General features: G+C 33.9%; 1 protein-coding gene across 1 annotated transcript in view; it reads right to left on the bottom strand.

Moving 5' to 3' along the window:
* CUNH12orf40 (chromosome unknown C12orf40 homolog) overlaps nucleotides 1–25,446 on the bottom strand; it is an 87,903-nt gene that overhangs the window by 39,021 nt on the left and 23,436 nt on the right. The window contains exons 3-7 of the mRNA XM_032248331.1: nucleotides 22,809–22,947; nucleotides 20,278–20,410; nucleotides 19,846–19,894; nucleotides 18,742–18,927; nucleotides 16,350–16,465 (exon numbers count right to left, since the gene is read on the bottom strand). Coding sequence (XP_032104222.1) covers nucleotides 16,350–16,465; nucleotides 18,742–18,927; nucleotides 19,846–19,894; nucleotides 20,278–20,410; nucleotides 22,809–22,914 — 590 coding nt within the window. The 5' untranslated portion in view covers nucleotides 22,915–22,947. The remainder of the gene's footprint in view (nucleotides 1–16,349; nucleotides 16,466–18,741; nucleotides 18,928–19,845; nucleotides 19,895–20,277; nucleotides 20,411–22,808; nucleotides 22,948–25,446) is intronic.

Genomic DNA, 25,446 nt, shown 5'->3' with positions numbered 1-25,446 from the left:
GGTGTTGTAGCACACCAGGAAGACTACCCCTGGTACAAAGGGTGCCAAAGCATGTGCTCCCAAGAGCCAGAAAACTGCCAGCCTGGAACTGCTATCACTTATAGCTCCTTCCCAGTGACAGGGCAGCCACACACTTGTGCATGCCCTGAAGACAGGTTCTCCCCACCAACTGCCACTGCCAAGGGTCAAAGAGCCTGAAATCTGCCTGCCTCAGGCATCTACCACAGATAGATACTGCCTCCCCCTTGCAGCTGAGCCACCTCACACTTGCATGCTCCTGAGGACAGGCTTTCCCCACCCACTGCCTCTGCTGTCACTGCCACCCAGGCACGCTGCTCAAGCCCTGGGGATCACCCTGCCCTGTTCACTACAGCCTACACCCATGTACCATCAGGGGCTTGAGGACAGGCCCACCTAGCCTGGCACCATCCCTTCCACACACCCCTGCATCTGCCAAACCCAAGCATGATGCTCGAGGCCCCAGGAATTGGCTCACTCCATCAGTCACCCCAGGTGCACACTCATACAACATCGGGGGCTTAATAACAGCCCCACATCCCCTGCCACCACAGGGCCCTAGTATTCCTTCTAGAGTCCTGGGGCTTCTCCTGCCCCATCCACCATAGCCTGTACCCATGTAAACCACTCTAAGGACTTAAGAAGAGACCTGCCCTACCTAGCACTAACCCCTAGTGCCCAAGCACATCACCTGAGGGCCTGGGGAACATCTTGCTCCAGACATGTATGCATACCACCTGAGTCTAACAACAGGCCCAGAAAACCCACCACCAGTGCCCAATCTACCATCCAGAGACCTGCAGATTGCCCTGGGAAGGAATACAGAGATGCCGGCTTGAGGATGAGCTTACCTAGCTTGCTGTTACCACCAGTGCCAGCACCCACTCACACACGCCACCCAGGGTCCTAGGGACTGTCCAACCCAACCTGTCAAAGCCACCACTATCGCCAAGTGCTACCTGGAAATCTGAGGGCTGTTTGTCCCACCACCATGATTATCATCACCCACACCACATACACCTTATAGCGGCCCAAGGACTTACTCACCTGGTCTGCCACTAACACAACTAAAACATGAGCAAGTTGCCAGGAAGACCAAGAATTGGCTGACCTGGATCTGTCAACACCAGAGCCTAAGCACGCTAACTAGAGACTCAAGAACAGGCACACTTAGCATGCAATTGCCACAAGTGGGGCCCAAAGACTGGCCAACCTGGCATCCCATTCCCAGAAAAATCTCACCACAGCTTCCTCTAATAATTCTGTGGCCTAAGTCAATGAGGAAATCAGACACCACTGACAGTGTGTAGAGTTGAAGAAATTATACAGAGGCTACACTACTGCATGTATCCAGAATCAAAATCCAAGTGCCCTTCCCCGCCAACTTTATGAATACACCGACAGGAAAATGTCTTCCCCTATGAAAGTCAATCCAAAAAATCACAAGAAGAAACTATTACATCTGGTGCACATATATCAGTTAAAAGAACATAAACATGAAAAAGGAAATATGGCACCTTCAAAGGAAGACAATAATTCTCCAACCACAGATTTTAACAAAAAAAAAACAATTTATGAAATACCTGAAAAAAATTCAAAATCATGATATAAGAGAAGCTAAGTGAAGTAACAAAGAACACAGATTAAATACAAAGAAATCAGAAAAACAATTTAAAATATAAATGAGAAATTCACAAAGAGAGAGATGTCACAAAAAATAAGTCCTGGAACTAAAGAAGTCAATGAATGAAATGAAAAATATAATCAGAATCATCAATAGATTAGATCAAATGGAAGAGTTTCAGAAGTTAAAGACAGGTCTTTCAAAATAACCCAGTTAGACGAATAAAAAGAAGAAAAGAAGCAGAAGCAGAAGAAAGAAGAAGAGGAAGAAGAAGAGGAGGAAGAATAGAAAGAGGAAGAAGAAATGTCGAAAGACAACGTTGACATGAGACACCATAAAGTGACAAAATATTCAAATGCTGAGTATCTCAGAAGGTGAAGAAAAGTTTAATGGCATAAAAAAAACTATTTGATAAAATAATACATGAAAACTTCCCAAGACTAGCAAGAAATTTAGAGATCCAGATAGCTAAAAGATCCCAAAAGAGATATAACTAAAAAAGGTCTTATCCCCCAGCACATTATAGTCAAACTGTCAAAAGTCAAAAACAGGTTGGGCACAGTGGCTCACGCCTGTAATCTCAGCACTCTGAGAGGGCAAGGTGGGCAGATCACTGAGGTCAGGAGTTCAAGACCAGTATGACCAACGTGGCAAAACCCTGTCTCTACTAAAAATACAAAAATTAGCTGGATGTGGTGGTGCGCGTCTGTTGTCCCAGCTATTCGGGAGGCTGAGGAACGAGAATCACTTGAACCTGGGAGGCAGAGGTTGCAGTGAGCAAGCAAGACTCTGTCTCAAAAGAATAATAATAATAAAAAAAAGACAAAGACAAAGAATTCTAAAAACAAGAGAAAGGTAGTCATATATAAATGAACCCCTATTAGACTAACAGTGAATTTTTACAGGCCAGGAGAGAAAGGGATGATATATTCTGGTAGCCAAAAATACCCAGCAAAGTTATCCCTCAAAAACAAAAGAGAAATAAAAACTTTCCCAAGTAAAAATCAAAACAAAACAAAACAAAAAAACAGGCAATTCATTACCACTAGACCTACCCTACAAGAATTGCTTGGTGAATCTTACACTTCAAAGTGAAGGGATGATAATCTACCATCATGAAAATTCATGAACGTATAAAACTAACAGGTAGATCAAAGATATAGATAAGGAAGAAAAGGGACTCAAATGTTACCACACCACAAAAATCAAACCATTAAGATAAATAATGAGATAAATAAGAGAACAAAAGAAATACAATACAGCTGGAAGACTATTGACAAAAATGACAGAAATAAGTCCTCACATAACAAGAATAACTTTGAATGCAAACTGATTAAAATTTCCCATTAAACGACATAGATTCACGGAATGAATAAGAAACCATAATCAAACTATATGCTACTCCCAAGAAACTCAATTCATCTGTGAAGACATATATAGACTGAAAGTAAAGAGAAGGAAAAAGATTTTCCACACAAAAGGAAACCAAAAGTGAGAAGGCTCTAAGTCAAAAACAGTTAAAAGAAACAAAGGTCATTATATAATGACAAAAGGATCAGTTCAGCAGGAGGATATAACATTTCTAAATATATATATGTACCCAACGCTAGAGCATCCAGATTCGTAAAGCAAATATTATTAGATCTAAATAGAGACACCAATACAATAATAGTTGGAGACTTCTACACCACACTCTAAGCATAAGACAGACCATCTAGACAAAATATTGAAGAGGGGGAAACTCATTCTTAACTCATTGTATGGAGCCAGCATTACTCTGATATCAAAACCAGACAATTACACAACAACAAAAAGAAAATTATAGGCCAATATTCCTGATGAGCAGACATAAAAATCCTCAACAAAATACAGCAAACCAAATCCAAAAGTACATTAAAAACATAATACATGATAATACATGATAATAATGAATTTATCCTAGGGATATAGGGATAGTTCAACGTATGCAAATCAATCAATGTGATACAAAACATTAACAGAATGAAGGACAAAAACCATATTATCCTACCAATTAATTCAGAAAAATCATGGGATAAAATTTTACACCCATTCATGATAAAAACATTCAACAAACCAGGCACAGAAGAAACATATCTGAATATAATAAAGGCCATCTATGACAAACCTACAGTTATCATACTGAGTGGGAAAAACCTGAAAGCCTTTCCTTCAAGAACTCGAACAAAACAAGGATGCTCTTTCATCACTCCTATTCAACATAGTATTGGAAGTCCTAGCCAGAGCAATGAGGTAAGAGAAAGAAACAAAAGGCATCTAAACTGGAAAAGGGGAAGTGAAATTGTCCTGCTTTACAGATGACATGATCTTATATTTAGAAAAATCTAAAAACTCCACCAAAAAAGACGCTTAGATTTGATAAATTCAGTAAAGCTGCAGGACAAAACATCAACAAACAAAAATCAGTAGAATTTGTACGCATCAATAATGAACTATCTGAAAAACAAATCAAGAAAGCAATCTCATTATAGAGCTACAAGGGATTAAAATAAAATACCTAGGAATAAATTTAACTAAGGAAATAAAAGGTCTCTACAAAGAAAACTCAACTCTTTGATAAAAGAAAATGAAGAAGATACAAACGGAATCCATTGCTCCTGAATTGGAATAATGAGTATTGTTAAAATAACCATACTACCCAAAGCAATATACAGAGTCAACGTAATTCCTACCAATATACCAATGAAATTTTCACAGATATAGAAAAACAATCCTAAATTTGTATGGAACCAATAAAGGGCCCAAAAAGCCAATGCAATCCTGAGCAAAAAGAACAAAGCTGGAGGCATCACACTACCCAACTTCAAAATATATTGCAAGGCTATAGTAACCAAACAGCATGACATTGATACAAAAATAGCCACATGGCCCAATGGAATGAAATGAGAAACCAGAAATAAACTTATATATTTATGGTCAACTGATTGTTGACAAAAGTGTCACAAATATATCTTGGGAAAAGAACACTTTCAATAAATGGTGCTGGGAAAACTAGAAATCCATATGTGGAAGACCCCTATTTCTTACCATTTGCAAAAATCAACTCAAAATATTAAAGATCTAAATGTATAGCTTGAAATGATAAAACTATTAGAAGAAAATACAGAGGAAACACTCCAGGACATTGGTCTAGGCAAAGATTTTATGACTAAGACTTCAAAAGCAGAGACAACAAGAAAAAAAATAGATAAGTAGGACTATGTTAAATAAAAACTTCTTCACAGTAAAGGAAACAATCACCAGAGTGAAGAGACAACCTGCTGAATGAAAGAAAATATTTGCAAACTATTATTCTGACAAAGAACCAATATCCAGAATATACAAGAAACTCAAATGACTCAACAGCAAAAACACAAACAATCCCATTAAAAAGTGGGCAAATGATAAAGACACTTCTCAAAAGAAGACAAACAAATGGCCAAAAGGTCTATAAACAACATCACTAAACATTAGGGAAATGCAAATCAAAATCACAATAAGGTATCCTCCTATTTCAGTTAGAATGGCTATCATTTTAAAAAATGACAAATGTTGGCAAGGACATGGAGAAAAAAGAACTCTCATACATTGCTGGTGAGAATGTAAATTAGTACTGTCATTATGGAAACAGTGTGCAGACTTTCAAAAAAAAAAAAAACCTAAAAATAGAATGGCAGTATGATCCAGCAACCCTTCTACTGGGTATCTATCCAAAGAAAAGGAAAACAGTCTATCAAAACAATATATGCACCCCCATGTTTATTACAGCACTTATATACAATAGCGAAGATACGGAATCAACCTAGGTATACTTCAGTAGATGAATGGATAATAAAAATGTGGTAAATTTACAAAACAGAATACTATCCACCCATTAAAAAAGAATGAAATTGTATCATTTGCAGCAACATGGATGGAACTGGACGTCATTATGTTAAGTGAAACAAGCCAGACACAGAAAGACAAATAGCACATGTACTCACTCACATGTAAAAGCTAAAAGAGTTTATCTCTTGGGAATGGAGTAGAATAATAGTTACCAGAGGCTGGAAATGATGCAGGTATGTGTGCAGAGGGAAAGAAAGGGGTATAAAGGGAGGTTTAATGGATACATATAATTAGATAGAATGAATAAGTTATAATGTTTGATAGTGGTGTAGGGTGCTGTAGTTAACAAAAATCTATTGTACATTTCAAAACAGCTAGAGGTGAGGACTTAAAATGTTCTCAACACATAAAAATGATCAGTGTTCACGGTGATGGATGTCCTAAATACCCTGACTTGATCATTGCACATTCTATGCATGTAACAACATATCACATGTACCCCATTAATATGTATAATATTAAATAACATTTATCAATAAATTTTTTTTTAAAAAAAAAGAACAAAATATAAGAGACAACAGTTTTCAGTCACAAGAGACCAGGTAAGCAAGATAATGATCCCTGAGAGACAGAAAACAAATGAGGAGAACTCTACAATTGTTCCTAGGTTATTGTCTGGAGAATATTCAAGCCACAGAACAAGGAAGGAGAACTCAGAGCCCAGCTAGAGAGTGCTTCAAAGAGTAAGGACTCTGGAGATCTACACAGTGTTCTTCTCAAGGGCTCAACTAAATACTAATCAGCACATGCATGTGAAGTAATTGGTGAAAGCTGTGAAAAGTACCACCCAAGATGAGAAAAATAGAAAAATCACAGGTGCTCACTAAGGCTGGGAAAATTTTGTTTCCACCCACTACAGTGGAAAACTTCATAATTCCAGGGAAATCAAGAAAGTATTCAGAAGGGTACTGCCTCACCAGTGGAGCAAAATTAGCTACAAACTGAAGGCTGCTTAACAAAACGTAAAAGCAAGCCTCAATCAGATCATACTGTTTCCAAGTACCTGAACAATTTACAGGATGATGTGCAGGAAAATAAAAATGTCCAATAACCATAAAGATAGAAATTCACAATGTATAGAATCCAACAAAATTATCAGGGATAAAAAGAAAGAGAAAATCTGTAGGAAACAAAATCAATTATTAAAAACGGATCACAAAATGACAAAAATAATGGAATTCATAGACAAGGACATTAAAACAGTGATCATAACTATATTTCCTGTATTCAAGAAGACAGAAGAAAGACTGAACATGCTTAATAGATACATGGAAGATTAAAAAGAAAAGCTCATTAAAAAATCTGGAGACAACAGATGCTGGAGAGGATGTGGAGAAATAGGAACACTTTTGCACTGTTGGTGGGAGTGTAAATTAGTTCAACCATAGTGGAAGACAGTGTGGCGATTCCTCAAGGACCTAGGAATAGAAATTCCATTTGACCCAGCAATCCCATTACTGGGTATATATCCAAAGGATTACAAATCGTTCTACTATAAGGACATGTGCACATGAATGTTCATTGCAGCACTGTTTACAATAGCAAAGACCTGGAACCAACCCAAATGCCCATCGACGATAGACTGGATAGGGAAAACGTGGCACATATACACTACGGAATATTATGCAGCCATCAAAAACGATGAGTTTGGGTCCTTTGTAGGGACATGGATGAACCTGGAAACCATCATTCTCAGCAAACTGACAGAAGAGCAGAAGATCAAACACCGCATGTTCTCACTCATAGGCGGGTGTTGAACAATGAGAACACATGGACACAGGGAGGGGAGCACTACACACTGGGGTCAGTTGGGGGGAAATATGGGAGGGACGGTGGGGGGTGGGGAGCTGGGGAGAGATAGCAAGGGGAGAAATGCCAGATGTAGGTGATGGGGAGGAAGGCAGCAAATCACACTGCCACATGTGTACCTATGAAACAATTTTGCATGTTCTTCGCAGTACCCCAAAAACTAAAATGCAATAAAATAAATAAATGGGAAAAAAAAAAAGAAAAGCTCAATCAAAGTTCTAGAGATGAAAATTACACTGGATAGGATTAACAGCAGATAAGACAACACAGGAGATACAATTAGGGATTTTGAAGATATAGCAATATAATCTACACAAAATAAAACAATGAGAGAAAAAAGACTGGAAAAAATAAAAGAGCATCAGTAAACTGAGATTTCAAGTAGACTAATTTATTGAGTCCCCCAAGGAAAAGGAAAGGAGTCAGAAAAAATATTTGAAGAAACAATGGCTAAAAAAATTTCAAATTTGATAAAAATAGTAAGTCCATAAATCCAAGATCAACAAAACCCAAACAAAAAGAATAGAAAAAAATATCTTAATCAAAGAATAGAAATCAGTGGTTAAAAAATCATGATTTAAGAGAAAAATTATATTAAATATACAGATATTAGGATAATGACAGCAAGCTTCTAGTTGGAAACTACACCAAGTCAAAAGACATCTTTCAAAAACAGAGCAAAATAAAGATTTGCAAATATACAAAGATTAGAACAATAACCACCACATCTACAACATAAGAAATGTTAAGTCTTTCAAACAGAAAATGACACCAGATGGAAAACTAGATCTACACTAAATGGTGAAGACCACTAAAAATAATAACTGTGCTTAAATATAAGAAAAACATTTTCTTATTTACCTTTATTTAAAATAAAACAACACTGCATACACATAAATAAAGTGCATGAATATAATATAAAGGCCAAAGGAGAGAAGAAATTAAAAGTATACTACTGCAAGATTCTTATACTATCCTTGATATTATAATTTGAAGATAATCTGTGATACATTAATATATATTCTATAATGTCTAAAGCAATCAATAATAGAACAGAATTACAGCTAATAAACAAAAAAAGAGACCAAAAGAAGTCACAAAAATACTTAAATCAAATAAAAGTAGAAAAAGAGGCAAAGGGGCAGATAAAATACAAATAGCAAGAGGACAGACTTAAACTCAAACATACACATTGTCATATTAAATGTAAACCATATTCTTAGCCACAATACCAATCTCAATAAATCTGGAATGATCAAATCATACAAAGTATGTTCACTTTCCACAAAGGAAGAAAGATAATGGGAAAGTCTTAGTTTCGGGGAACCAAACACCAAATTTCTAAACAACATGGATTGAAAAAGAAATCCAAAGAAAAATTAGAACTTATTTTGGTCTAGGCTGGGCATGGTGGCTCAAGCCTATAATCCCAGCACTTTGGGTGGCCGAGGTGGGTGGATCACTTGAGGTCAGAAGTTCAAGACCAGCCTGGCCAACATAGTGAAACCCTGACATTACTAAAATATTTTTAAAAATTAGCCAGGCGTGGTGGCAGGCCCTGTAATCCCAGCTACTTGGGGGGCTGAGGCAGGAGAATCACTTGAACCAAGGAGGCAGAGGTTGTAGTGAGCCAAGATCACACCACTGCACTCCAGTCTGGGTAACAGAGGGAGATTCTGCCTAAACAAACAAACAAAAAAAAACATATTTTGGGGCCAGATGCAGTGGCTCAAGCCTGCAATTCCACCTCTTTGGGAGGCTGAGGTGGGCAGATCACGAGGTCAAGAGATCAAGATCATCCTGGCCAACATGGTAAAACCTCATCTGTACCTAAAAAAAAAAATACAAAATTTAGCTGGGTGCGGTAGCAGGCACCTGTATTCCCAGCAATTTGGGAGGCTGAGGCAGGAGAATCATTTGAACCTGGCAGGCAGAGGTTGCAGTGAGCCAAGATTGCACCACTGCACTCCAGCCTGGGCAACAACAGCAAAACTCCACCTCAAAAACAAATAAACAAACACATATTTTGATCTGAATAAAAATAAAAACAATATTTCAAAATTTGTAAGATACACTAAAAGCAGCACTTAGTAGAAAATTTATAGCTCCAAATTATGGTTAAAGAACCTAAATTTATGCCTACGTTAGAAAAGAAGAATAGTTTCAAACCAATGACCTTACCTCTTAACTTGAAAAAACTAGATATAATTAAATGCAAAATAAGCAAACAAAAGGAAATAATGGAAAAGCAGAATTCAATCCAATTTTTAAAAATAGAAAATAAAAGATATGAAACTAAAAGATAATTCTGTGAGAACATAAATAAAATTGATACTGCTGTAATCAGAGTAGTCAGAAGAAAATAGAGAATAGAGAAAAATAATCTCAGTAATGAGAAAGAACACAGTGCTACAGATGGTAAAGATTTCAAACAATGAGGATATTATGAATAACCTTATGACAATAAATTCTACAAGGTAGACAAAACAAATACATTCTTTGTAAGACACAACTGCCAAAGCTCACACAAGAACAAATTATCTGATTTACTAGCCCGGTGTTTAGTAAAAACTTAAAAGTATAATAAAAAACCTTCCTACAAAAAGAACACCAGTACTCACATGGCTTCACTAATTAATTTTATGATTTAAGTTAGAAATTGCAATCATGTATCACTTAACAACAGGATACATTCTAAAAAATGTGTCCTTAGGCAATGTCATTGTGGAAACATCAAAGAGTGTATTTACACAAACCTAGATGTCATCACCCATTACACACCTAGGTTATATATTATGGACTTCTGCTCCTAGGCTAGAAACCTGTACAGTATTCCCTACAGCACAGTTGCCTACGGCACAATACTTAGGCAAGTGCAACACAATTATATTTGTGTATCTAAACATAGAAAACATATAGTAAAAACATAGAGCATAAAAATTTTTTTTAAGGTACATCTGCAAAAGACACAATGAATGGAGCTTGCAGGATAGAAGTTGTTTTAGGTAAGTCAGTGAGTGAGTGGTGAGTGAATATGAAGGCCTCAGACATTACCATACACTACTGTAGACTTTATAAACACTCTATGCTTATGCTTTAGTAATTTTTAAAAATTTCTTTCCTCAAAAACAAATTAACCTTAGCTTACTGTAGCTTTATGTTTTAATTTTCTATACTTTTTGACTCTATTGTAAAAATTTAGCTTAAAACAAACACATTGTACATCTGTGCAAAAATATTTTTATTTCTTCTTGCTCTATAAGCTTTTTTCTATTTTTAAATTAAAATTTTTTTTCCTTACTTTTAACCTTTTTTGTTAAAAACTAGGACTTAAACATACATTAGCCTAGGTCCACACAGGGTCAGGATCATCAATATTACTGTCTTTCATTTGCCCATCTTGTCCCACTGGAAGGTCTTCAGGGACACTGATTCGCAGGGTACTGTTATTTCCTGTGATAACAATGCCTTCTTCTGCAATACCTCCTAAAGGAGCTGCCTCTAGCTGTTTTACAATTAACTTTTTTTTTAATAAGTAGAAGAAGCACACTCTAAAATAACAATGAATAATAAATACATAAACCATTAACAAGTCATTTATTATAATTATCAATTATGTAGTATACATAATTGTATATGCTATATTTTTATATGACTGGCAGCTCTGTTAATACCGCCACCACCACAAACACATGGGTGACAAGTTGTCCTACAACTTGTTATGTTAGCAGCTATGATGTCACTAGATGGTAGGAACTTTTAGCTCCATTATAAACTTATGGGACCACCATCACATATGCCATTCATTGTTGACCTAAACATTGTTATGCAGCACATGACTATATATGCTTTCTATACAATCTTTTTTAGAAAATTAAGGATGGAGTACATCCCAGCTCATTCTATGACATTGGCATTATGCTGATCAAAATCAGACCAAGATAGTGTAAGAAAAGAAACCTGCAAAATAACATTCCTCATGAAGACTAATGCAAAATTTCCTAACAAAATTTTACTAAATCAAATCCAAGAATACATAACAAGAATAACATACTGTGATGGGTGACATTTATCCCAGGAATACAAGGTTGGTTTAATATTAAAAGAAAAAAAAAAAACAAAAAAACGATCTGGGGCAGGACCCCCTGAGATGATAGAGTAAGCAATTTGGCAAAGACTCTCCCCTAAATGCAATGTTAGAACCAGAAAAAATGTGCAAAATCTACCATTTCAGAATGTGTGAAGTAGCCAAAGGCACACAATAAACTGAGAAGCAGAACTTTAAGTACTGAGCCTTAGTAGAAATAGGAGGTGTCCATAGAGTTTTAACCTGGAGCTGTATCGTCACTCCACCCCGAGATCCATGAGTGTTACAGATCGGACAGCCCCATAATGGAAGGGCATCAAAAACAACCATACTTTCAGTGGCAAACCATCAGGGAAGTCCAACGCTGCAGCTCCCTGAGGCTGAAATATTCGAGAGCAAGCAAAAACCATAAAGAAATTTCATAGAGAAATACGGAAAACAAATAGTCATAATCTAGGAGGATGCATACATGTATAAGGCTGTGTGTACACTCAGGAGAGACCAAAGAGAGCCTCAGGTATATATTCTTCCTTGGCTGAATGTGAGGTCTTGCATACAAGAGGAAGCTTTATTAGGTCTAGTTGTTTAAACACAACTTCTGACCAATCATTAGTTGACATATAAACAGCACTAAGAGAGAAAGATATAAAATGAATAGGTTAAGCTAGCACCTTAAGCAACTAGAACAAGAAAGGTAACCTAAATCCAAGGCAAGCAGAAAAAGAAAATTATAAACATTGGTGTAGAACTTAAAAAATGGAAAACAGAAAAATAATCAAGAAAATTGATTAAAACAAAACTCAGTTCTTTAAAAAGACCACTAAAATTGAAAAATATTTTGCTACACTCAACATAAAAAAAGAGAGAAAGGACGCATATCTAGAATTAAAGAAGGGACATCACCACCAACCTTACAGAAACTAAAAGGATTTTAAGGGTGTACACTATAAACATCTTAATGCTAACAAAACATGCCACTTAGATGAAATGGACAGATTCCTAGAAAAACACAAATTACCACAATAGACTCAAGAGCAAACTAGAAAATCTGATCAGACCATAACAAGTAAAGAAAATGAACTGGTAATTAAGTGTTCTCACTAAGAAAAGTCCATGTGCAGATGGCTTCACTGGTGAATTCAGAGAAATACCTAGAAAAGAAGTAATACCAACCCCCCACAAATTCTTAGATAAAACAGGAGGAAAAACTTTCAACTTATTTCATGAGGCCAGTATTGTCCTGATACCAAAGCCAGATAATTACAAAGAAATGAAAAATTCAGACAAATATTCTTCATAAGTATAGACACAACAACTATCAATAAAATATTAGTAAACAAAATCCAACAACTTATGGAGAGGGTATTCACCAAGCAGTTTTTAATCCTGTCAATACAAGATGCTTAGACACCTGAAAATAAATTGTTATATATTAACAGGTGGAAAAAAACGAACATGATAATTTCAAGAGACATGGAAGGAGCACTTGACAAAATTCATGATAAAAACTCTCAATGCTCTAGAAACAATAACTTTCACAACCTGATAAAGGACACTTACAGAAACACGTATAGACCACATCATAACTACTGGTGAAAGACTGAATGCTTTTTCCCTAAAACAGAATAAGCACATCTGCTCTTGCCACTGTTATTCAGCGTTGTACTGGAGGCTCTAATTAGTGAAGGTAAGCAAGAAAGAGAAGTAAAAATTGCTTTAAAATTGCTCCCTGGCCTTTTGGCTAAGACCATGTTCAAAATGCAAAAAAAAAAAAAAAAAATTCAGATTGAAGAGAGGTAAAAATATCTTTATTTATGGATAATATATTCCACCATGATAAAAAACAAAAACCCTACTCAACTATTACAAGATAATAAATTTGCCAAGGTCAAAAGATACAAGATTCATATACAAAAATTAATTGTATTTCTATACACTAGCAATGAACAATCCAAACATGAAATTAGGAAAGTAATTCCATTTACAATACCATAAAAAAAAAATACTAGGAATAGAGAAACAAAGCTTATATCCTGAAAACCATAATACATTATTGAAGAAATTAAAGAAAATGAAAGAGGAAAAACATTTTATGCTTGTGGACTGGCAAAGTCACTATTGTTAAGATGGCAACTCTACCAAAATTAATATATAAATTCAAAATAATCTCTTAAAATCCAAATAGGCTTGGTTTCTGGTTTTTGGTTTTGCTGCAGAAACTGACAAGCAGAACTTAAAATTTATATGGAAATGCAAAGGATTAAGAAAGTCAAACATTTTTGAAAAAGGAAAAATTGTTGGACTAATATATTTCTTGATTTCAAAACTAACAATAAGGCTGCAGTAACCAAAACAGTGTAGTGCTAACATAATCAACAAAACAGAATTGAGATTCCAGAAAAAAAAAATCTGTATATTTACAGTCAATTGATTTCTGACAAAGGTGCCAAAGTAATTAACCAAGGAAAAAATATTCCTTTCCACAAATGTAAATAATGGATTCAGATTCTTACCACACCCAACACATAAAAACTAACTCAAAATGAATCACAGACCTACATGTAACATCTCAAATTATAAAACAGAAGAAAACCTTCATGACCTTAGGTTACGCAAAGATTTGTTGGTTTTGACACCACACGCACAATTAATGCATGAAAAAACTAGTAAGTCAGACATCATCAAATTAAACCTTTTGCACTTCAAAAGGTACCAGTAATAAAAAGGGTAAACACTTCACCAAAGAGTCACAAATGGATAATATGCACATGAAAAAATGCCAAAATCATCAGTCATTAGGGAAATGCAAACCAAAAACATGAGATACTACTATACACTGACTAGGATGGGTTAAATTTTAAAAGACTGACTGTACCATGTGTTGACAAGGATGTGTTGCAATGCACATACATTGTAAATGGGAATGTAAAAATGATACAAATACCACTGGAAAATAGTTTGGTAGTTTTTTAAAAACTTAAGCATATACCTACCACATTATCCAGTCATTCTACTTGCACCCAGGAGAAATGAAGTATATGTCAAAACAAAGACTTATACATGAACTGTCACAGCAAGTATATCTGGAATAGCCAAAAACCGGGGGAAACACCAAATGCCCATGAACAGCTAAATGAGTATGTTGTGCTATGTCCATACAATGAAATATTACTCTGCAATAAAAAGGAATGAACTATAGATACACACAACAAACAACACAGATAAATTTCAGAATAATTATGCTGAGTGAAAAGAGGTCAAACAACTAAAAAGAACATGGTATACGATGTCTTATTTAAAACTATAGAAAACACAGACTAATCTACAGCAACACAAAGCAGATCAGTGATTGCTTGTGGATAGGTGTAAGGGATGTGAAGCAACAGGGAAAAGGGATTAAGGTACCCAAATAAATTACTGGGGATAATAAATGTCTTCATGTGTCATTATCTTTGACAGTGTCAAAACTTATGAAAGTGCATATGTTCACTATCACAGTTAATTAGTTTAGTTTATATCAATTATACATTCATAAAACTTTTTCAAAAATGTATCTCAGAACAAAAAAACAAAAAGAACTGTTACATGGTATTACAACTCTCCAGGCAAAAAAAAATGATGGCATAGACTGGGATGGAACCCAGAGACACAGAAAAGTAGATAATTTTAAAGTTTATTAAAATACAGAAATGACAAACACTTCTTTGGTGAAATGGATATTTAGAGTTGAAGGAAAGGAAGGAATCAGGACAACTTTTATTTTGGCTTTAGCAACTGAGTGAAAAGTGGTGACATTTACTAAAATAAGGAAACTAGGAAAGGATGACAGAGTCAAGGTTTCTCATCACTTCACCAGGAGTGGGTCAAACTGGTTTTAGCTTAATAGATTTTAAAACAACAGTCTAGGATTCACAGAATTCCCCATTAATGACAGTTTCACTTTCTGTAGTTTCTGCTTTCTATAGTCAAACACAGCCCAAAAATAGGTAAGTACAGTATACATAGTAAGATACTTTGAGACCAAGAGAAGAGACCACATTCTTATAACTTTTAACAGTATATTGTTATAATTGTTGTATTCTATTACTAGTTATTGTTGTTAATCTATTACTGTCCCTAACATAAATTAAGCTTTACCATAGGTATGTATGCATAAAAAAAAATAAAAAATAGTATATATACGGTTTGGCATTGTTTGCAATTTCAGGATTCTACTGGGGGTATTGGAATATATCTCCTGTGGATAAGGTGGCATTATTGTACTATATATACAAACATTTAGAAAATGAAAGTGGGATTCTGTTCAACTACCAAAAATGTGAAAAAGAAATCACCATTTTTGCAGAAAAATAAAACAGCAATTCATGGAGATTACAAAATGGGAAAATACCTTTGTCCAAAATAATTTTAAAACTAATAAATGACTTTGGGAGGTCAAGGTGGGCAAATCACGTGAGACCAAGGAATTGAGACCAGTCTGCCCAACATGGCAAAACCCCTTCTCTACTAAAAATACAAAAATTAGCCAGCCAGCTGTGGTGGCACACGCCTGTAATCCTAGCTACTCAAGTGCTGAGGCACAAGAATCACGTGAACTCAGGAGGTGGAGGTTGCAGTGAACTAATTGTGCCACTGCACTCCAGCCTGGGTGAAAGAGTAAGACTTTGTCTCAAACAATAACAACAACAACAACACTTAAATAAATGAAATTCAGATGTTCATGTTAGAAAATAATTACTTACCTATTTTAATTAAATGATAAATTTTACTTTGTGATTTTTTTTTCTAGAAGTATTACTTAGGACTGCTTATATTTTAACTAAAAACATTTGTGTCCATTAAAATCAAATTTCTAAATGAAAGTACAGTATCCTAAAGCTTATTTCCTTCAGCTTCTTTGCTTACCTGTTTAATCTTTCAAATAATGTCCCAAATTGTGTAGTTTTATGTGAGGGACTGAGAACATCTTGACTTTTATTTAATTTGGAAAGCAAGGAATCAGAACAGTTAACATTACTGAGCTGAAAAAAAAAAAAAATTGAAGAAATTGCTAAAATAGTAAATGTACATACATACCATAAAATGTCATGCAAACGAATTACATTTATGTTTTAAAATCGTAAAAATAATCTAAAAGAAAGTAATTTTACTTATTGAAAATAAAATAAACACTTTCCTAAACCCCCCCCAAAAAAATGCCAGTATTTGAATAATTTTTAAAATAACAGAGTTGATATTATGGTAAGCTAATCATTTTCTCCAAGTTAAAAAAAAAAAAATTTTAAAAAACCCAGGGCACCAGGATCTTGAATAACTGTAAGTTAAATTTCTCTGACAGAAAACAATAATTTGTCCCAAGAAAACAGCTGTACTTATCTCAATTATTCCATTTACTGAGTAACTTTAGACTCCTACTTTTATTTTTCTGAGTATCAGTATTATTCAGTTCAAAAGGGGGATAGTATGTAACAACTTATTAAAAGCAGATAAGATAATCAATTTGTTAATGTGGAAATACCCTATAAATGTAACTTATTATATTGGCCAAACACTAATCTATTCAACAATAATTTATATATGTCATATATTTGATTTATAACTCATGAAACATAGAAATGAGAAGTCCAAACCCACCAATGACAGCATTGTCGGGAAAAAAAAGGCCGGGGTTGGGGGGAGGCTCAGAAAGAGATACTGAAAGTCTTTGGGGAAAAAAAAACCAGACCAAAGTCAGAGAGAGCTGATACTAACGACTCAGCTAAATAATATATCTGAGAGGGAGTGGCAGAGGTGCAAAACGCTATTCCTTAAAACAAAAAAAGAGAAGAGAATATAGTATTACATATTTGATAAATACTACTTAACCAAGGATCAGGAAACTCCAACCCACTTTTTCTTCTAACTTGTTTTTCAACCCATTTTCTTTTGTATTTTATAATTTTAATTATTCTCACTTTTTTCAAAATTCCTCCAAGTACATTATTGAACACTTCCCTAGTATTTCATGACATGACACTATGATTGAAAAGGGACATTTCTCTTTTCAGTCTTTTACCATATTAAGCATGTTATTTACCTCTCTGGAGTTCATCATTAACCTGCAGTATATAATATGTAAAGGCAAGAAAATTAAGTAGGAATTAAACAGGTTTTTATCCTCTGTCCTTAAACTATGTAAAGGAATTAAACAGGTTTTTATCCTCTGTCCTTAAACTATGTAACAGAGCAAGGACAAGTTATAAGCTGAACTAGAATGTAGGTTTTTGTCTTATGAAATACAAACTGAATGGGTAATTTAATGTCTTTTATTACATCATTCGAAAATTATTGGGCCTTTATAATAAGGCTAGCATGGGTCACTGGAATATAATACTTCATTTTCTCTTATCTGGGAAGTCTTTAATAAAGACTTTAATAAAATGGAATTACATATAGCTATATCATACAGCATATATATAACTGATATACTATAATACATAGCTATAATTTATACAATTTAAAACTATAATTATAAATTGATTTATAGATAATACATATATAAATATGGTATAAAACCACTGCATGCTAAAAATGGGAGAAATTCAAAACTAAGTATTCCTTTTAAAAAGACATAGTGTTTACATAACCATTTTCCTCATTACCCTTAGACATTAGTATAGTAATATTTAATTTTAGATTATTTCCCAGTATGCTTTATGAGAGATGTATTTTAGAGTCTTAATATCTATGTTATATTTTTAACTTTAGAGAACACAATGATTGAATATTTTAGCACTATATATCTCTATATAAATATATTTGAATAGGGTTAATTGAAAAACTTCACATAAAAACTCGTCATCTTTCAAATCATAAAAAGAATCAAGCTCAAGCCATCACAATTCACACTTTAAGGGACTACTATGACATCTCTGAAACTGTATATTGCTATTCACAGGATGCTTTCCATATCTCCTATATTGGGTCATTATGATATCACCAACTAATCAATTACAGTGATTACAAACATCAGCTACTCTATAACACACTGAGCTACTTTCAATTTTACTATCAATTTTCCAAGAGAATGATAAATTCCAAGATTAAAAAAAAAAATACTCCAGTTTTGAGATTCACAATCTTCTACAGTGCAGAGAACTAAGTCTTTGTCCTAAAAGGAATTATCTTTAATTTACCTCCTAATTTGTTTATATCTATAGCAATTCAAAATCTAAATATTTAAAATTTATAAAAAGAGAAAAAGGTTTCATGAAAATACAATGATATAAAATGCTAAGAACTAATGATTCAAAAGTACCTGGTCATTCTGCTTTTTTTCATATGCAAGTTTCTGAGGAGTAGGTGCTATTCTGGGTGTGAAATTTAGTTTTGAAATATGTCTGTTAGAAGGTAACTCTGATGAAAAAGATGGTGGAGTGAAACTGTAGTTCTCTATTTTGCTCAACTGAGGGTCAAGCATACCATATGAGTCCATGCTTTGTGACTATAGGAAAGAAGATAAAATCATTTACATAACCAAAATACATAAACTAGAGAAAAAGAAAGTCAAAATAGTAAAAATAGTAAAATTTAGTGAAAAGGGCAGTGGTTGCAAAGGAAAAAGTCCTAAAGCAAGGCAACCCATCAGTAATTGACAGAACTTACTAGGACTAGAGTGGTTATCAGTGAAGGCTATACTCAAGAGCACCTTTCCCTCTGCCTTCCCTGCTCCTGCTCCTCTCCATCCTCAAGCTCCATTCCTGTAGGCTACCTTCTAAAGACAGGAACTTGGAGTTTCATTAATCCACAATCCAGGTGACAAGATTTCAAAGAGATTTCAGTATCATTGCCATTATCTTTCTGATCTAGTTTAACTCTGGCAATTCAAACGGTAAAAAAAAAATGACAGCTAACAATATGAGCTGTTAGACATTAGATGTTAAAGTCTCAAGCTTTAATTATAATCTATGCATTTTCTAATTAAAATTTTATTTGCTAAGAAAAGTATTTGCTATACTTGGAAAGAGAAATAATCTTGCGATCCAAGCAAGAGTTGGACATCACAATTTGATATAAAGTAATCTGGTTACTATGTTTGAACACATGAATTGCTCAATAATCACATAAGCCCAAAGTAAGAATTCCTAAGTGAATTATCATTGGCAGCTCATCAGTAACAAGCAGAATCAAATGTTATGCAAACATACGTCTAGTCACATTACCAGCAGTCCAAAGGGATTCTCATAAGCAATCAATTAAAATATTCTTAAGGCATAGCTTTCCTACACCAGAAAGCTTTTAAAAGAATTAAAGACTCAAAATTTTCTCAAAAATAATTTTCTCCAGTATTCAGACACTTAGATCATTAGGTGGCATGTCATAATTGCTGAAATAGCTTACAGATTTTTTTTTTTAATCTCACCTGAACTGGGCCAAGATCTTCCTTGCTACTTAGTCTTTGATAGTTTACACTAATGAAAAGAAAAATTTAAAGTTAAAAATATAAATGGAAATAAAATTGACCATCTCTTTATATATTTAAAATTCATACTGTCCTAGACAAAACATATAAAAATCTAAGTAAATCATTACAGGTTCATAATATTACTAAGTTTTATAAAACCTATATTAATACTAGAGATAGATAAACATTTTTATGATAAGGAAAGTCAAACTCTGTGTACAAAATCTGGATCATTTGATGAAGGTCTTAATAGTTGTATAATACTGTCAACAGCCAACGAAACAAAAGATGGAGGTAGGAAGTAAGTACTTTACACATATTCCAAAGAATAAAAGTGTTGATGATAACCAGTTTAAACACCTAATAATATAAATCCTAGCTAAAACCTACTTGTTTTCTGTATCATCAAGGCAGAGTTTAGAAGGTACACAGTGAGGCGACATTGGAAGTTCTAAATCACGCTTTCTTAGGGGCATTTTTATGTCTCTATTCATATTCACATGGGTTGGTTTTCTTACAGTTTCTACAAAAAAGATATAATTTTAAAATGAGAAAAAATCTTATCAAAGTATTGTTTAATATATCATGTTCACTAAATAAATGTAGACCTAAGAAATTTCACTAAAACATTTATATTCTACCAGTGCTAAAATAAGTCATTACAATATAAACATCTATCACAGAGATTTTAAAATATTTTTCATCATCTTATGTACTCCTCATTATAGGCGCTCTATTAATTTAGTTCCACTTTTTCTTCCATCAAGACTTCTCTGACCTTCAGACTATATTAGACACTATGTTATATATTCCCACAGCATTATATATTTGTCTTTCTCTAGTCAGTACTTTTACACACTCTATTTTTGTGATACATCCACCGCCACTATATACATAGTTATGGTGTAGATTTTATTTCTTCTTATAAAATTTCTGCCCTAAGCCAGGCACAGTGGCTCATGCCTATAATCCCAGTTAGTAAGGAAGCTGTAGTTGGAGGATTGCTTGAGGCCAAGGGTTCAGGACCAGCTTGGGCAACACAGTGACACCCTGTCTTTAAAAACAAAACAAAATAAAACTCTGCCTCTCTGGATAAAATAAGTGATTTGGCAGTAGCCATCCAACTAAAGATAAACCAATAATAGTATCCCATTCTGCTAGTTATAAGTGAAATTGTTTCACTGTGAGATTGGTACCAGTAGCACAAGGCAATATTCTTGCAGTGGAATTTTAAAATGTGGGACTAGAGAAATAATTCGCAGTCTTTCTCTGGTGGCAAAATTAGAGGAGATGAGTAATATTCGTTTCTTAAGGCCATGTTTTGAGCCTCAATGATGAAGACAGTCTGAGAGAAAAAAGTTAATAACTGAAGTAAAAAAGAATCTTGTTAGTATTTAAGTCCCTGTTTCAAGTTGTCTCTGAGGTCCATCACACCATCACTCTTCTTGTTAAAGGAGTAAAAAGATATGTTTTGAATTTCTGTCATTTACAGCCAAGAGTCCTGACTAATAAAGCTTGTTTTCTGCTTTATCCTCAGTACCCAATAGAGTACTTATCATAGGTAGCCAATAAAAATATGCTGAAGAAATAAATGAAAAGAAAGTGCTGGGGTTCAGGACATTATCTCCAAATAAGGCATCTTGCCATTTAAGAGAACAGCACAAGTAGGAAGGTTACTCTCAGATTTTCCCCAAAGCAGGCCAGAAAACCCTCATTTGAGAGGTGCCCTGGTTATACCAGGAGGAAAATAAGATCCCTGTCTCTGAAAACAGAGTCACAAAGAAGAATCTGAACAAAAAGGCCTTGCTAAGATCCCCTCAGGTTATTACTATTTGATCATTCTTATAAAAATCCAATCATACTTCTTGAGGACTGTCCACTTTTCATTAAACCTGGCATGAAAAATACACAAGTTTAGCCATTTCTTCCAATATTAAGATCTTAGCTTTCTTATCAAGGCTCTTGTGTCACATAAAACTTCCTAAATAAATCTGTATGATTTTTCTCTTGTTAATCTGTCTTTTGTTATTGAGACTTTAGCCATAAACCTAGCAATAGATGAGGAAATGTTTTTTTATTCTCCTACAACTGGAAATAAAGGTAAATACATCAAAAAGATTTAGAACAAAAAGTTTTATTCCCCAAGTCCATGAACAATGTATTTATTCTTTCTAAAGTATAACTAAATTTACTTGTGTAACCTGTTATCCATGGAGGGAGAAAAAAATGAAGAAAGGAAATGAGGACTATTAATAGGAAATATCTGATCAATTTCTATACCTTCATGATAAATTGTCTTATTTTTATACTCTCATTTTAGCACTGGTTTTAAAAATTAAATATCAGACACAAGTTCCTCTGAGAGAGTAAAAATATACTCTAATTAAACTTCTTATTTACTTAAAGAATCAAAATGTAAGACAAAATGGACTTTATTTTGCAATATTAGACTGCTATGATTAACATCCCAGGAATGTGTAAGAAATAATTCAAGTTATGACATAGGACACTAGTCATTGAGGCAAAAATCTTTCCAGCTCTTCCTTTAATACCTGTCCTCTAAACAGTAAAGAATAGTTAATTTGTTGACATGTATTAATAATTATTCCCTGCTCTCTAGATAAACTTTGGCAACTACCTGCCTGTACAGAATAATGTAACAACTATACTATAGTAAGTTGAATGACACCTAATAAAGTAATTTTATATAGCATATACAAAAACATGAAAATAAAAATAAATGGATTAAGCAACGAAACATTTTAAGCAGATATTAACTAAGCATATAATTTAAGAGAGTAACCAAATTTTAAAATTAACTTTCCACATACTTTGACCTCAAAAATTATAAACTAATTAGAAGGCTAAACATTATTATGATCACATCAAGTTCAAAACAGAACGCAATTAGAATGACTTACCAGGAATTTTCTTCTTGCAAGATATCTGATTTACCATGTAGAGGTTAAGAATGTCTAAGCTGACAGCAGAATTTTTGAGAGGAGATAAAACTCCCAGTGATTTCATTTTTGATTTTAACCTATGTTTTTCAAAATATTCCTAAAATAATTAAAAATTAAAAATAATGCAGCGACCATGTGTTGTTAGACAGATTTACAAATAATAAAAAAGCAATCATGTTAAGTCATGGACTTATTATTTTTACATTTTGTGACATCATCTTTATATGTTTATAAATTATAATTAATCATAATTTGCAGTTTGTCTAAAGACTAAATTTTACAGCCTTTTATGAGCTTCCTTAAGCATAACCTTTAAAACAGAATGCTATGAAGCTATTCTCTGAAATCAAAAGATTATAAATTATCTGTATATAGAAAGATTAAAAAATCTAATAACAGAACAACAATTCTGACAGGCTAAAAACTTGTTTACGAAGTATGCTACTCTGCAGATACAGAAAACCTTAAAAATATGCAGTTGAGTGCCATTAAAAGTCAACAGAAATGAAGAAAAAAAGCTATGTGCAAATTAATCTGCAACCAAAGTCAATTTCATTTACTTTGTTATCCCTCCATGACTCCTAGATGTTTGTTTTTTAGCCAGGCTTGCACATAATTATCACTTTATCCAGTTTTCATTTTCTTTGTTTGAATTATTATTCTTTCTTACTGCCATTTTTTTTCTTTCAGATAACATTGATTCATTTAACAATTAACTAATATTTATATATCAAACTATTATTGCTAGATATTAAGAAATTGTGAAAACATCTCTTCCATTAAATAACTCATAAAATAATTATATAAATATAATTATAAATATGAAATTGTCAGAAATGAGAAAAGGCCAAGATGGCAACACATTTAGTGCAAGAGGTCATATTTCAAAGGTTACATATTCTATTTATTTTTGAAGAGTTGAGACTCTTTCACATTAACATCTTAGAATATTGTTAATTATAGCTTTTAAGTTTATAAAAATCTTGAAAGAACTATAAGAGACTTGTCAATCATCACACAAAAAAGTAAATGTCTTATTTTACAAAATAACATAGATAAAAGGTATTCGTTCATATTTCATTTGAGTGATCTGGAACCCCAAATTAGACTAAAAATATTTTTAAAGATCACACTATGTTTCAGCAATGAAATAATAGGATCTTCAGGATGTAAATATTTTCCCCCTTGAAACAATAATTCAGTCAATGCTAGATCTTACAATTGTGTCCTGGAATTAAGAAGATGTTAGTTGCTCTGTACAAAGTACAAAGGCACTGTACTTTGTGATGGATAAGACCATAGTGAGGGAGATGATGACACAAATAAATACAACTGAGTGTGATTGGGGATGGTATCAAATCCTAGGAAAGGTATGTAAATTATTGTTTGGGGGGCAGGGTGGGTAGCGGGAGGGGAGAAGGACATGGAAGATTTCTTAGGCAATGAGTTCTAAGATAGATGTAGATTCAGAGTTAGCCAAAGAGGGTGTGAGTATAAGGTTCCAGGAATAGGGAAGAACAATACAAAGATTGTCAAAGGGACTAAGCCTTTATTCCAAGAAACATGTTAAAGAAATTTGTCCCATATTCTATAGCCATAATGACAGCCTCTAATCTCTGTTCCAAGAAGGAAGTATGCCACTAACTGATTTACTTGACAAGATTGAGCTCAATTTTTTTTTTGGTCAAGTCTCACTTGGTAAAAACAACTAGAAAACAATTTGAAAAGAACTAGAAAACTTTCAGAAACTAATCAAATTTTAACTTGAGAACAGTCATTAAATAGGAACAACCAGAGAGACAGAAATAAAATCTGGAGAATGTACCAAAGAAAGAACAGAAAGAATCTGTTTCAAGACGAAAGGAATGCAAACTGTGTAGAAGATGATGACATAATAAAATAAGCTGGACTGAAAAATATCCACTCAATTGAACAACATAAAGTTCACTGTTGACCTTAGCAAGATGACTGAGAAACGAATGGGATGCAATATAAAAGAAGATAGCTGGGAAGGAAAAGGATCCAGAGATGGCCACTATCCTGTCCTCCTGCTTTCATATCACTCCCTTGTTTTTCTTTAAATTTTACTACCTTTGATCACATTAACATTACTGGTTTTTTCTGTTTTAGAACTTTTGGTAAAAGGAATCTTACTGTTTATATTCTGTGAGTGTCTTCTTTTGCTCAACATTATGTATTTGAGATTCATCTGCATTAAGCTGATGTATTTTCACTGCTGTACTATTACTTGGATATGCCATGATTTGTTTAACCATTCTACAATTCTATTGCTAATGGATGTTGGAGTGGTTCTCTCCCCACCTTCCCTCCCTTGCTTCTTTCTCCTTCTTTCTCCCCCCCACCCCCGCCGTTTGCTATTTCAGCACAACAATGACCCAAACAAATCTTGTATGTATCCCAAAGTGCACATATACAAGAGTTTCTTTGCTCAGCTGTAAGGTATATCCATGCTCAACCTTACTATGGAATGCAATAAGTAATAAAAAATAAAGACAAAATAAGTGGAAGTAGTATACAGGTTATGATACCATTGCTGGACTCTAGGTAATAAATGGTTATTTAAATTAGAAAACCA

The sequence above is a fragment of the Sapajus apella genome, unplaced genomic scaffold, assembly GCF_009761245.1.
Source record: "Sapajus apella isolate SASKATOON/1434 unplaced genomic scaffold, GSC_monkey_1.0 scaffold66, whole genome shotgun sequence".
Classification (NCBI taxonomy): Eukaryota; Metazoa; Chordata; class Mammalia; order Primates; family Cebidae; genus Sapajus; species Sapajus apella.
The sequence above is the reverse complement of the archived record's forward strand: the minus strand, read 5'-3'. Positions and strand labels throughout refer to the sequence as shown.